Source organism: Vicia villosa, linkage group LG7 (assembly GCF_029867415.1).
Source record: "Vicia villosa cultivar HV-30 ecotype Madison, WI linkage group LG7, Vvil1.0, whole genome shotgun sequence".
Lineage (NCBI taxonomy): Eukaryota > Viridiplantae > Streptophyta > Magnoliopsida > Fabales > Fabaceae > Vicia > Vicia villosa.
Genome location: NC_081186.1, coordinates 115,752,060 through 115,767,880, shown reverse-complemented (window position 1 = coordinate 115,767,880; position 15,821 = coordinate 115,752,060). Strand labels below are relative to the sequence as shown.

Below are 15,821 nucleotides of genomic sequence, written 5' to 3'. Positions count from 1 at the left end.
TGACTTGATTATATGTGAGTATGACTTTAAAATGTAAACAACGCAGATAACGTAACATGCAATTCTGTTTAAATGTAAAGAATCTTAAAACATAAAACTGTTAAAGATCTTGAAAGTAAATAACATGAAAGTAAATAACATGAAAGTAAATAACATGAAAGTAAATAACATGAAAGTAAATAACATGAAAGTAAATAACATGAAAGTAAATAACATGAAAGTAAAGATACAGTAATGTAAATGACAAGAAGTAAATAGAATGCAAGAATTTAAAGATATTCGAAAACGAAAAGCAATAAAAGATAATACTCATGTATTAAGATGGTGGTGTCATACGTACATTTTCTCAGCGAACTCGTTCTCGTTAACGCTTGATACTTGAGTAAATATGTGAGTGATTTGTACAAAATGAACACACGGAATTCTATCATAAAAAACTCCTATTTATACTAGTTTCGACCATAACGGCCCTACGCTAATCCGCTGCCACGTTTCTCATAAGAACTTCCAGCGATGACATCTGTGAATAAGCAGTTACGCAACTATCTTCGAATTTCAAATCTTCCCGCCTGAGTCCATCTTCGACGCGTGGCAGTATGTTAATAAACACTTACTAACAAACACGCTAAATAATAATACTTAAGCAAATTTATAAATTTTGTCTAAGTCTTCGAGGATATGTCCTTCCAATAGCTTTCAGTAGCCATCACCTTCATAAAAAACTTAGACGTTTCTTGCTATCGAAACATGGCCATCAGTAGCCATTTTATATTTCTCAGAGATGGTCATCAGTAACCACCTTGCCTTCGATCATACACTCCTTCGAAGCACATATATTTGCTCAACGAAATCTTCAGCTAACAGCAGGAGGCTCAATTGGACAAATTTAGGCAAGAACTTGCTCTCTCCAATGTATCTGCTAATCTTGCAATGTCCAATACTAGGAAGATCCTATAGTCCCACATTGATTGGAGATAAAGCATTGAAAGAATATATATAGAGGGACACTCCTCACCTTACCAACCGGTTTTGTAAGGATGAGTTAGGTCAAACTCTAATATGGTATCAGAGCCTATCGATCGGACCGTGGGCCACCCACCGTTATATCCACGCACCAAGCCCAAAAAGAGTGCTGGGCGTGAGGGGGTGTATTAGGAAGATCCTATAGTCCCACATTGGTTGGAGATAGAGCATTGAAAGAATATATATAGAGAGGGACACTCCTCACATTACCAACCGGTTTTGTAAGGATGAGTTAGGTCAAACTCTAATATGAAGAAAGAAAAAAATTAATATTTTGAAATAAGGATTTTGTCTTTTAAATCAAGATAAATTGTTGAGTAAAATAAAATAAAGATTTTATTAATAATGACTTGTGAGATAAAAAATTATTTAATACGATATAAAATATATTTAAATACACATGCAAAATTTGAAAAGAGCAATCCTTCCCTGGTTATGCAGGGACTAGCATCAATGGATTGTTGGCATTCTGTCATAAGTTGCTTCGGATGTGGATTAGTCACCAACTTTGTTCTTAGCTCCTGTAAAAACAAGGAATGTGGTTCAGACCAAGCTAGCATAAACATTCTTGACAAGGCATCAGCTGTTTGGTTATCTTTTCCTGGCTTATACTCAATTTTAAAATCAACACCCAAAAACTTATGCAACCAAGTTTGTTGTTCAGGAGTTTGAAGGGATTGATTAATCAGGCTTCTTAAACTTCTTTGTTCAGTTCTAATAATGAAGTTATTTCCTAGCAAATAATGTCTGAATTTTGCTAAGGCCTCTGTGATAGCTAGAAATTCTCTAATTTAATTTAAGCAGTCTGCTTCTGCATTTTAGGTGTCAATTTCTTGGAGAAATAAGAAATGGGGTGACCTTTCTGTCCCAACACTTCTCCTACTCCAACGTCGGATGCATCTTTCTCTAGAATGAAGGGTTTTGTGAAATTCGGTAATGTGAGTATTGGTGCCTCGGTCATGGCTTGCTTCAACTTCAAAAATGATGCTTCTGCCTCAGGATTCCAAGCAAAGTTATCCTTCTTCAAAAGGTTCGTCAAGTGTCCAGCTATTTGGGCATAAGATTTTATGAACCTTCGGTAGTATCCTGTAAGACCAAGGAAACCTCTGAGTTGTTTGACATTGCGTGGTCTAGGCCATTCTAGAGCTGCTATGATCTTTGTACTCTCCATTGATACTCCTGGGCCAGATACTTTGTGTCCCAAATAATCCACTTATGTAGTTCCAAAAGAACACTTAGAGAGTCTAGCATACAATTCATGATGTTGGAAGACCTACAAAACTGCTGCTACATGTTGAAAGTGATCCTTCCATGATGAGCTATATATCAGTATGTCATCAAAGAATACGAGTACATATTTTCTTAATGTGAACTGAAAAATTTGATTCATCAAGCATTGAAACGTTGTTGGGGAATTTGTTAGCCCAAAGGGCATGACCAACCATCCATAACGACCCTGGTGTGTTCTACAAGCAGTTTTGAATCAATCCTCTGGCTTGACCATGATTTGATGGTAACCTGACCTCAAACCCAACTTAGAAAAATATTGAGCTCCAAATAATTCATCTAATAGTTCATCCACAGTTGGCAAAGGAAAATTATCCTTCACAACAATATCATTAAGAGCCCGATAGTCAATGCAAAATCGCCAAGTACCATCCTTACTTTTAACTATCACTATCGGCGACAAAAAAGGGATATTGCTTGGTTAAATTATACCTTGATCCAACATATCTTGAACCATTTTCATAATTTATTGCTTCTGAGCATGTGGGTACCTGTAAAGGTCTTACCTTAATAGGACCTGAGCCTTGTTGTAGAGGTATAGCATGGTCTTGATCCCTTTGGGGAGATAGTGTTGTTGGAATCTTAAAGATTTGAGCATAATTATGCAACAGTATTTCCATTTCAGGATCAATATTTGTTGGTAATTCTGTTAATATATCTTCAGGAATATCTTTCTTGAGCCACTGAATTGTAAAACACTCATATATTGCATTAGTGTGTTGTAATCTTCTGAAGTGGTTCAATTGGGTTGGACTTTTCTGCACATTTCCCTCTCCTTGTAGTGTAATAAGCTGACCATTCTGGAAAAATTTGAAAGTTAGTGCTCATAATCAGCCACATGAAGGCTCAATGTAGCCAACCATATTGATCCTAATATGACATCTGCATCTGATTTTTGTAGTAAATAAAGATTAGTATAATTATTAGAAATTATTTTAATAATTAAAACAATAGTATTTTATTATATTTATTTAATTTAATAGAAAATAGAAGGTTGGGGTCAAAGTGCGACTTATGAGAAATAAAGGGGAGGAAGGAGTTAAAAATAATTTTTAGTTAGGGAGAAATTACAATTATAAGGAGTTTTACCCTAATGATATAAATTAGGAACATAACCTAAGTTTTAGGAGCTTATTATCAGTACATAAAAACAGAATTGGAGAATAGAGGAAGAGGCTGGAGAAAGCGCAGTAGAAGGCTTGGAACTTGGAAGGGATTAGAGAATCAAAATCCAGAATTTCACTGATGCTAGGATAACCAGGTAAGGGAGATAATGATTCACTAAACGGGTATATGCATGAGGGATAGACTTGAGGAGTCTTTAACCTCCAATAGGACAATTGGGTGTTGTATGAATTTTGTATCTTGTTGATATAATTGTGTAATTGATGATTAATTTGTTGTATGTGATGAATTGGTGGATGAAATTTGTGTACATTCATGGGTGATAATTCTGTTTTTATGTTCTTGTGATGTATTCACCATTGATAGAGTTTTAAAAGTTTGGAAGATAATATAATTTCATGAAACATTGAATTAAAAGTGTTGAATTAGTGTAATTAGGTGATATGTATGAATATATGACATGTATGATGTGTTTTGGGGTCTTTTGGGGTGTCCGAAAGTGATTTTGGGAGATTCCATAGGTTTCCTTCATAAAAATTGTGTTTTGGGGGTCTGAAGGTCCATGGCGGGCGCCATGGCCATGAAGGGCAACCCGTCATAGAGCCTAGACTCAAATTTGGAGTCATTCGTCACGCAGGTGACATTTTTTTGTTTTGATGTTGGTGGCAGACGCCATGCCCGTGACGGGTAACCGACGTGAACCTTAAATTTGCATAAATGGTCAGTTTGCTCGTATTGATGTGCAATTTCTGATTTCATGGCTTTTGTGAATTGTTTGGCTACTGTTTTGCCACTAATTTGGAGATACTTTGAGTGTTGTTTACTTACTATGTGTGAATAATTAATTGTTTCAAATTGATGATGAATTATGCATATTTTATGAGGATTTCGTGATGATTGATTATGCACTTTTCTTGTGGCCGTGGAATAATAATTCGGCGCGAGATTATTATTATGTTGTTAATGCATGTTGTTTACGGTTGTTGTGGACCTTAAACGTTGTAGCACTACAAAAAATACGCTTGATTGCACGGGATAGTTTAAGGAGGCTTTGTTAAACCCCCTCAAATTCGTTAACTAGAGAAAATGTCGTGTAATTGTTAGTTAAATTTCAGTGGGTTGGTTAGAAGACCCTCTAAAATTGAAGAATTAATTTCCACATTTTTTTACCAGCCCTCTATTTTATTTCACTTATCCTTCAATTTTTAATTTTTTTTAATAAAAAATATATATAAAATATAGAAAGGGAGAATAACTCAGATTCCACTTTTCTCCCCGCTTCCTTCAGGAAACCATATCTCTAAATCTCTACACTTCCCTCTATTTTCACCTTCCCCTTTTCTCGGCCTTGCTCTACTTACACTCCATTCTCATCCTCCATCTGTTCGCACTTTTTCTTCACTTGTAATTATTCGAAACCTCCTTCGTGGCACCTTCGTGTCTAGATATTCCTCCATCCTCACAACCTTTTGTATTTCTCGTGCCCACCTTCCTTATACAGTAAGTAACTATGAATTTTAAATCAATTAATGACATGCATATATTTTTATTTTCAATCTAATCAAATCTAAAAACGTGTTCGATTATTTTTAGGATTTTCGATATTGTAATTCACACTTCAAATTAAATCACTTAACACTTTCTTTCATGTCTTTCTTTAAATTTAAGGTATTTGTAATCACAGACCGCACAAATTCATGTGGTATATTTGGTATTTCTAATCGAAACCAAATAAACAAATGATAATAATTTAGAGAATCTGTACAGTGAAAATAAACTTTGTTTCTCTTAGTGTTTAGTACATTAATTTTTATTTGTGATATTTTTTTAAATTATATTTTGGATAGAACTTTGTTTATATATTTTATGGATTAGTATAATTTCGATATTAATGCCAATTATTAAATTTTAGATTATTTTTGCTTGTAGGGTCTTAAAATCATTTTCATAAGATTTTAGATAAGAAGAAAGTAGCTTCAGAAGAAAAGGAAGACTGAAGCTGTTGAAAAATGAGTCAAGAACATTGCATAATTTTGTCGCTCCATTACAAGTAAGAACCACAATTCTACATCATTAAATCTTGGTGTTGTATCTCCTTGTCGCTTTTTGCTTTGCCACAGATTCTTGAATATGATCTATTTCTTTGGCTTCTTCTATCAAGTTGGCAGAACTTCTAAGTTCATCTTGGTTGTCCTCCTCATTAACATTGTGTTTGGTTTATGTGAAATAAGGGAGATAGAAGTTGGAGAAAGAGAGAGACTGAAGAGAGACATTAAACTTCTTCCGTTTGGTTTAAAGAGAAAGACGAAAGAGAGAAGTCCAAAATGTGGGACCTATATCTTTTCCATTTCTCCGCAGATGGGTGAAGAAAGAACATGTAAAGTAAACACTTCTTCAATTTTACTTCTTTACCCATGTCTTCTAGTTTGGTTGCTCATCTTCAAAATTAGACAAATTGAAAATTAGATACTCTCCAATTGCAGTCACCTTCAATTATAACCACCATTTACTCCAAATAATTCGAGACATTGCTTCTTATTAATTGTTCTATTGTTATGGTATTTGTCCCAAATTTCAATTAATTTTTTAAAGGATAAATACGTATATATATGTGTGAGTGAGGGTATAAGTTCATTCATTTGGGAGAATGGAACTCAAAAACACTATTATTTTTATCAAAAACTCAAGATTGATATCTAAACAAAATATATTAAATTAATATAACTTAATTTTTTTTTGCTTTAAATTAAAAATTCATAGTTGTTTTTTAAATAAAAAATTGTGATTGATTTTTTTAGTTCTTAAACTTATCATAGTTTTTTTAAGTTTACAAATATTTTTAATTTGATATTGTATTCATAGATATGGGTTTATTAGTCAATTCAAAAACATATTTATATTCTCTCTTCTCTATTTCTCTTTTCTTTCTTTTATACCAAACAATACTTCAAATTTATTATATTTCTTACATCTTTCTCTCTTCTCATACTCTCTGTCACTAATTTCTCTCTTTATAATTTCTCTTGACAACCAAACATACTCTAAAGTAGGGGTGGCAAAACGGGCCGCCCGCCGCCCGCCCCGCCTTATGTCCGCCAAAAAACGAGTGGGGCGAGCATGTCCGTCAAGTAAATGGGCATAAAAGTCATGCCTGCCCCGCCAAGATGGCGGGTTGGTGGGCGGCGGGCTTACCCGCCTATTTTTATTTATATTTTTTTTAAAAGATTAATAGGCTTTTTTTTACCTTTTAATTAAACTTTTCACTTATTTTTTAAAACAATTTTTTATAAAAGTAATTTTTTAACAAATTTACTCAAAATAATATTACATATATTTATAAATAAATGTATAAAATAAACCATTAAGAATTGCAATTACTAGAATTAACTAAAAAAAGAGTGAGTTTTGGAGGAGGAGCGGGCTTTGGCGAGCGGCGGGCTTTGGCGGGGCGGGTATGGCGGGCGGCGGGTTTTGGCGGGGCGGGCTTTGGCGAGCGGCGAACCTAAAATCTCAACCCAACCCGCCATTTTTTGGCGGGTGCGCGGGCGGCCCGGCTGGCCCCGACCCGTTTTGCCACCCCTACTCTAAAGTGCTCTCATCGCTAAGTAGTTATGTTAATTTCAACTAGGAGCACTGCCCATGAACCATAGACCATTCAAAAGGGGGTATCCCTATTCGACGAGTGAGAGGTTGTGTGATAAGACCACAATATCTGTAATACTCAATCATATCCTCTGCAATTCATGTTATATAATAAACGATATATTTCTATTTAACATTTAATTAGTTTTTGGGATTTAATTTACCTCATGAAGTTGCTTAACCTAAAATCCTTTGGCTTCGTCAAGCTTTTTTTCTCATGCTAATGAATTTGATGTTGTTGGCCGACTTCGCATGACCATTCACTTAGAGGTGCTTAACTGAGATACAATTTTGTCATGATTCTTAAAATCTTAATTACAAAAGCTGGCCACATAAGAGCTAGCGAACAATGTCTCGTTACTAGAGACTATGGTCTTTGGTAATCCAAGCGTGTGAACAATGTTTCCCTAATAAAAACGATGTAGCCTATCTACGGTTATATTGACCACAACTTCGACCTCAACCCATTTGGTGAAATAGTCGGTCTAGACCAATAGGAATTTTAGATGTCTAAAGGCTAATATGAACGACTCTAGTATGTCCACCCCTACTGATAGAAATGTCATAGTGAAACCACTTAGTGTAGGATCTCAGCGGGAGCGTGAATGAAATTTTGGAATCTTTGGCCTTTATCACATTCGTTGACAAAATCGACCCTATGTCTCAGCATCTCTGGCCAATAGTATCCAACTCTTAGAAGCTCGCCAATGCTCCTCATTCGATATGTCTTCCACAAATGTCTTCATGTACTTTCGATAATACTAGATCCACCTCCTTTTTTGCCAAACATCTCAACATAAGCGTGTAAGGCTCCTCCTATAAAGCTTGTCTGCTACCATAATATATCTAGCCAAAAGTCTTATTAGCTTTCGAGTTTCTGTCACGTATCTGATAATGAAAACATCCAACTTTCACTAACATCTAACAAAATAATTTATAAATTATTTATATAAAGGATTTCTAAAATCTCTTAATTTTATTGAGACCTGACTTCTTCATCCTTGACTTCCGAGTTTTGACAAAAAAAAAAAATCACCCACAATATTTTATAAAGGATAAAAAGCTTTGAATTAATTATAAAATTACAACATTTATAGTCAATTGAGACTTCCATAAAAATTTAATTTATTACTACTTCAAACATCGAGTATCAGTATCCTATCCAAAATATCCCTGAACCCGCGACGAAAACTGTAAGAATTAAATAGTTCTCAACGACACCGTTTCAAAGTTTGAAAACGGCGTCATACTTCCTCACGCTATCTTCTCCTGATTCAGTAAAACTCACACTCTCACACCATAAATGGCTGCAACTGCCTCTGCTTCCGCCTCATTCTCCCGCTTCTCTGCTATCTCAAAACCACCCCAACCGCAGTTCATCCTCTTCAACTTCCCCAACCGAACCAAACCCCCCTATTCTCGAACCAGCTCAACCCGGTTCACATGTTCCGCCGGTCAGGCCGGGCTATTCTCGAAAATAGGCCGGTTGCTAAAGGAGAAGGCAAAGAGCGACGTAGATAAGCTATTCTCCGGTTTCTCCAAGACTCGTAACAACCTCTCCGTCATCGATGAGCTTCTTCTTTACTGGAATCTCTCCGACACTGACAAAGTCCTCGACGAACTCGAAGAGGTTTCGCTTAATCAATTTTAAATCGTTTTTTTAATTAAATTAGGTTAATGTTCTTTGGTTACTAATTTGTTAATTTAATTATTTAATTACAGGCTCTTTTAGTGTCTGATTTTGGGCCTAAAATTACTATAAAGATAGTGGAGAATTTGCGTAAGGATATACTTTCAGGGAAGCTTAAATCAGGGAGTGAGATAAAGGTATGCATGAATTCAACACTCAATTGTAGGTTGTTGTAGTTTAGTCTGTGTTATCTCTTTAGCACCGACACCTCAGCGTCGTTGTCTAAAATCGATACTGGCACTTCTAATTACGTTTTATTTATTTATTTTTTGCACTTCTGATTACGTTTAATATATTTATTTATTTTTTCAAATTATTACCGGTGTCTTACGCGTCAGGGTCGTGTTTCTAGTGTCCATGCTTCATAGGTTGTGATTATGGCAATGTATTTACTAATGTTGTAGTTTTTTTTAATGCTGTCAAATTATTGAATAGCCATGGTTTTGGAAAAAAACTAGCACTCAATCTTCCATTAGCTAGACAACTCCATAAATTAGAAGCCGAGATAGTATCTCTCAAAGCATGGATAACAGTTTCTACATCAGCGTTGCATTTACTGTAAGTATCAGTGACATCTAGGCTGTGGCTAGCTTGCTTAGAATTAGTTATAAGAGAGCATCGTGAGAAACCTTCTAGAAAAGATAACGGATCCTTCCAGATCCTTTTACTTCCAAATGACAGTGAAGAAACCATTGGGCAACATATCTGCAGAATCCAAAACAGAGTGATGATTTGAAGCAACTGAGAAAAGTGGTCAAGGGTTTAAACTCAGACTCTGGTGTATCAGGAAAATTGTTTGGGAGGAAAGAGCCCACGGCCCACCATGTATGTCCAATATGTTCCCTAATTGAGATTAGTCACCACTAATGCGTGGTTAGTACTTGATACTCATAACATGGTTTTTGAAAAAAGATATTGGTTGTTAAGTAAGGTTAAATGCTATCGAAAGGGTAATGCTTATATTTAATTAAATACAAATACTAATGGCCTGAACCCATGTATAAACATGGATACTGAATAAATGTTGTGGATGGGAAACAAACTCCTTAGAAGACTCATGTGTTGATTGGGTCATTATTCTATTAATAGTAAATAGTAAATAAGGGGGTCAGTTTGTAGAAGCCTCCCCCACCCACCAGGACGACCTTTGAAGGAGGAGGGAATGGAGGAAAGGTGAAAATAACTTTTGTGTTCCTAATGCAACAATTACTTTGAGTTTAATTAATATTCCATTTTGTTTTGTGTTTGTAACCAACATAAAGTTTTTTTTTATTTGTTGCCATCCTGTGGAGTTTAGAAATATTTCACATTATAGGACTTTTATTTATGGTTTTTAGTCTTGATATGGAACTACTAAAAGCTTCTGTCCCTCCCTAGTCCCTTGTGTAAATCAAATAGTAAATTTCAATTTTTATGATATGAACTGTTGTTAATTATGATTAGAATGGTTTTAGGAAGCATTGAAGAAGAACGTTTTGGATTTGTTAAGCAGCAAGGGAAGTAAAACTGAGCTTCAACTTGGATTCAGGTGTGAGCATTTTTAACTGCTGATATTGTTATTTTTTTTTTCAAATTTCGTTTCAAGTTACTGAATTTTATTGGATTAAATTTGTTTACAGGAAACCAGCCGTAATAATGATAATTGGTGTTAATGGTGGTGGGAAGACAACATCTTTGGGTAAGTAAAACACTTCAATTGTTGATTCTAAAATGTTTCAAGGTTTCATCTGTCTGGTGAGGATGGAAAATGATAGGAAAAAACATAACTATCACACATGCATCATAAATTCCTACATCGAAAATCTTCAAACAAAGACTGTTTCACAAACAATGATATTATTTTAACAATATAGAAATCCAAAATTATATCAGTTTGATCAGCTTTTACTTGCAGGAAAGCTGGCTTATAGATTGAAGAATGGAGGTGCTAAGGTTAGATTATATTGTGAGTTTTGATTTGTTTTTTCATTTTGATCTAGGACAGAAAGTTTGTTGGTGATACCAAAGAGTGACTTAAGCGACACTTAAAAATCTAGATTGTTAAACTGGCTGGATTTCCTTCTCAGAAATCTAAAGGCTTCTATAATGGTGTCAATGTGTCATTGAGGGATGTTGTAAATAATGTATATTATGCAATTGTGTAATAGTTGTAGTCGGCTCATTAATCTGTCCCATTAGGTGTTGAGTATTCTATTTAAGCATATCAGCAGCATACATACTCTATTCACCTTTGAAATAATATTCAGAAAATTATTTCCCATTTCTACATGGAGAAACAAGCAACTTTAAGCCTTAGTTTTGGGTTCAGCCAACTGATACTTTAAAGGTGTTTCTGCCCCATTATTGAATATTTTTCCTTTCCATTTCTACCCTTTATATTTTGTTTGCTTGTAGAGGATATCTTTGTCTCATTTGGAATAACTATTTCTTTTATAAATTTAGAAGTAGAACTAATTTTTTGTAGATCCTTGGAAGATGTACTATATTCAGATACGATAAGTGGATCAAATGGGAGAGAATCCAATCAGAAAAGAAAGAGAAGGAGTAATACAAAATTAGGAGAAACAATTTAAAAAGACGAACTCCAAATGGTTTTTACGGAAAATTGGTTTTTTTACCGAGACTAATTGCATTAAGCAATGTAGTCAGCCATATTTACCGGGACTACACTTGGTTTTTGATACCGTACTTCAAAATTTCTCTGTTGTATTCTTAAATAAATTGGGGTATCTTCATTAGTCTATCCATTCTGCATGGCTTAGTTTTTCGAAAATTTAAAATTGACCCCGAATTGTCCCCAAGTGTGGGCATGCCTTATACTTTGTGAAGTATTATGATGCTTATTTCTTTAAGATTCTTTCTCATCTCCAATTGAGGTGTTTTTTAATATCTCAGGTCATATCATTTTTTTTCCGATCCCTTATTTATGTGTCACATGTTAGAATACAAGATTTCATGCTGGTGTTTTGTTCTCTTCAAAATTCAATCAGATATTGTTGGCAGCTGGTGATACATTTAGAGCAGCTGCTAGTGATCAGCTCGAAATATGGGCTGAAAGGACCGGGTGTGAGATTGTTGTGGCTGAAACTGAGAAAGCCAAAGCATCAGAAGGTACAAATAGAATTGGATTTAGTTCTAGCCTGCTGTTCATCAATTTTTGAGTTTACAAAATCTGTATTAGAAACCATTTTGTTATTATCCTTATTGTTGTTGTTATATAGGGTGTGGATACTAAATTTTGTAATTTTGTATTTCTTGCAGTGCTTTCAAAGGCTGTAAAAAGAGGAAAAGACCTAGGTTATGATATTGTATTATGTGATACGTCTGGACGTAAGTACAGAAATTTTAGGGCTAGCAGTTTTAAATTTTAATACTTGGCAGGTTGTACATTAGCTTTGGTGTTCATGTTATATTCTCAGGTTTACACACCAATTACAGGCTCATGGAAGAGTTGATTTCTTGTAAAAAGGCTGTTGCTAAAGTAGTTGCTGGTGCACCCAATGTAAGTGTTTCTGATGCTTTTTCCTCTCAGCTTAATCTTCTTTCCGCTTTTGTCCATTTTTGTCTAGATGATATCAATTTATAGCTTGGACTCTTAATATTTTTTATTTTTCAAATGAACTGGAAAAAGATATGACCAAACATGATATTGGTTAATGGTTTCATAGTTGGAAACTTATATCTTAGCTGCATGTAGGTTTTCATGTGAGGTGCATTTTTACCAATGGCGTTTATGGTAACAGCAACAAGAATCTCTATGCATCCGTTTTTAGTGAAGATTAGAACTAACTGAAATTTTAAGTGCTTTCAAAAATTAGTGTTTTCTAATGACGGGTAATAGTTTCTGTTGATGATGTAGTCCACATGGCCCGAAGGGATAGCAATTTTTGGTTTCCATTTATCTATTAATCAACACATTCCCTATTTCTAATTCCCTGAAGAGATGTAGTCCACACACACTCTCTCACACACACAAAGTAAGATCTAAAATTGTATGAAATGAGGGTGTTATGATGCTTGCAGGAGATCCTACTGGTTCTGGATGGGACTACTGGTTTGAATATGTTGCCACAGGCCAGAGAATTCAATGAAGTAAATTCTAATTCTCATTTTTGAATTCCATATTTGTCTTCTTCTGTTTGGAAAATTTGTTATTTTAAATATTTGGATTTGAAATTGAAACTCTGTTATCACCATATGAAAATACCATTTTCCATTCACATTGCTTCTTTCCGATGAGTGATGGAATTTTAAAGCCAAAAATCTGCATTATGAGAAGAGATGATAAAACAATTCTACACTGCCTTAATTGTTTTTCTATTTTTGCCCTTAATATTGTTTCAGTATTTGGTATTAGGGTTACCACAGTTTCATATTAGCTTTCTTTAAGCTGTTAATGAAGTTTCTTTGTCCTCGGACAGGTTGTGGGTGTAACTGGTTTAGTTTTGACTAAACTTGATGGTTCTGCAAGAGGTGGCTGTGTGGTATTATCATCTTCATCTTTTTACCTCAATACTTTTTTTAAATAGCTTTTAGGCTTAAATAGATTTTAATCATTCAATTTTTTTTTATTGTGGGAGTGATAAAAAGGATAAGGAATAAGATGCTAATTTCTGTTGGCAGGTCAGTGTGGTTGATGAACTCGGAATCCCTGTAAAATTTGTCGGTGTTGGCGAAGGTGTTGAAGACCTTCAACCCTTTGATGCAGAAGCATTTGTCAATGCCATTTTTATGTAGACCAAGAGCATGCTTTGGTGTGTACTTCATGACTTAACCTTGATGTTTCCTTCCTTGCACATTAGCTATATGAATCTACTGTTACTATTATTATTTGGTTTACCAGGCTGCATGCTACGGGCTTAGAATCAAATATTTACACGAATATGCAGAGCAACTTGAGTCACAAGAAAGTTATATTTTAGCATTGAGTCCATTCTTGAAAGAGACCAAACTTTGCAAATGGTGATAATGATTCTGGAGAGGAGCTATTCTTGCTTTGGAGGCAGCTGAGTTTATAAAATCCCGTCACATGTTTTGTGGTTCCCAGTTTCTTGACAATGTGACAGAGTGATGGGATTTAATTTCCGCTCCTGACATATATAACTCGACGATTTTGATGTGCTGTGCATGTACAAAAAACATAGAATGAACATATGGTCCATTGTTGTCAATATCTGATTAATGGTATGATTTTTTCTTCCTTCAACTTCTCACGAGGTTTTTTATTTCTTTGTTTTGTCTTATGGGGACAACTTTCAAACAAGGCATATTACGTTTGGTCATTGCAAATATATATATCCTTTTATGACTCCATTGGTCTGCAGAATAAGAATTATAAGTTTGGTCATTGCAAATATATCCTTTTAGGATTGGTTTGGTGTGCAGAATAAGAGAACTGATAGGATAATTAAATTATATAATATATGAAAGTTAATTATTGATTGATCTGTATTAAACATTGAAAATATTGAAATATAATATAAATAAAAAATAAATTTGACATTAAAATAAAAAAATTAACGATTAGTCTAAAGATATTAAAATATTTAAAAATAATGCGAAGTTAATGTATTTGATATACTATGTTTTTTTGTCCATTCAATTAGTGTAATGATTATTATAAATTTGAATGATTAATATTTATTCTGCTTCTGAATCCGATATTTGTACTGTAAAGCAATGACATTTCGATCAGTCATATTGAATAATTGATCTTTACATTTTGATGGTATGAACTCTTTTGCATTAGGGTTTGTGACGACACAAGAGTTGTGCCTTTAGGGTTCGCAAAAAGCGTCAAGTGTTGATGTGTCAATCTTTATAAATCGTTAATCTATTATTATTTATGATTAAATAAATTAGTATATGATTATGATCTTAGATTTTGACGTTTTGTTTATTTTAAATACGGCCTGCGTGTCATGATTTATTTTATTTAAACACAGTCTGCGTGTTGTGATTTATTGTAATTAAATACGACTTGCGGGTCGTGCCATTTAATTATTTATTTTATTTGTTAATATTATGATTATTTTAGTTCAAGAGTTGATGAGAAGACAACGCCAAACGATGACGCTGATGGAAAGGCCTAAGAAGCTTGCTTGTGGGTCAAAGAATTGTAATAAAGTAATTTATTTAATTCTTGCGTTTTAGGTGGTCATAATCGTATTACCAAATTTTATTTTATGTATGTGATGCATGTATTGTATGTTTATATGCGTGTGTATGAGATACACAAATCTACGAGATCAAGGAAAAAAATCCCTCAATTAAATATTAAGTTAATTGCTTTCCAAAATTTAGCACTCATCAAGACTAGTATTGAATAATGTAGATTTCTCCCAACGTGAGGTGCATGTTTTATATTAGTAGGGTGCAATGTGATAAATGTAGTATCCAACTGCTAAAATTTTGGGTTTGACTTAACTAAACTAATTATAATAAAATTATATATGTTTAGAAGCAATAGTTGAGAACAATCCATATGATGGATTAAAATAAGGACTTAATCACTCAACAGACGAAATTCGAGAGTTGTATGAGATACAATTGAAAAAAGTTCCTACCTAAACGACAGAGTTTTGCGTAATCCGCATACGCGGACTTAAAACGAAGTGAAATATGGATCTTGACCCACTAGAAAATCTTCCAATGGGATTTTTCAAATCAAATGTTGATGGTCATTTGGTTTGAGTGAAAATAGTGGGAGTATTTAATAAAAGTCCTTATTAAAATAATTTTGATACAATCTTTTTACATGTTTTGTATTTAGAATTTCTTTTGCATTTTATTTTATATTTTACTGTGAAATATCCTTATGAAGGATGTAAGGATCAGAAATAAGTTTTTGAGATGGTACATAAATTGAGACTTATTCTCAAGCACGAGAAATATTGTATGTTCTCAAGCAACCAATTCCTAACAACCAAATATAACTATATTCGAAGAACTATACTTATGAGAAGGATCAAATCGAATGTCTAGATATAACATATGTCTTAATTTTAGTCGTCACAGAGAATGATATGATCATTAACCTCGAAGATTTTATTTT

General features: G+C 34.1%; 1 protein-coding gene across 2 annotated transcripts; it reads left to right on the top strand.

Moving 5' to 3' along the window:
- Window positions 1-8,224: 8,224 nt before the first annotated feature.
- Window positions 8,225-15,018, top strand: LOC131616676 (cell division protein FtsY homolog, chloroplastic). 2 transcript variants are annotated; one of them, XR_009288174.1, is made up of 13 exons: window positions 8,225-8,707; window positions 8,800-8,904; window positions 10,222-10,295; window positions 10,387-10,445; window positions 10,662-10,699; window positions 11,758-11,878; window positions 12,029-12,097; window positions 12,187-12,269; window positions 12,791-12,859; window positions 13,189-13,251; window positions 13,391-13,521; window positions 13,611-13,951; window positions 14,805-15,018. XR_009288174.1 is itself a non-coding variant. In XM_058888078.1 (12 exons), exons 1-11 carry the CDS (start codon window positions 8,381-8,383, stop codon window positions 13,502-13,504), a joined length of 1,122 nt encoding a protein of 373 aa, XP_058744061.1. In that variant the 5' UTR covers window positions 8,225-8,380; the 3' UTR covers window positions 13,505-13,521; window positions 13,611-13,973. The 2 variants fall into 2 exon arrangements, 1 of the variants encoding a protein (XP_058744061.1); XM_058888078.1 differs by lacking the exon at window positions 14,805-15,018 and having other exon boundaries at window positions 13,611-13,973.
- Window positions 15,019-15,821: the final 803 nt, after the last annotated feature.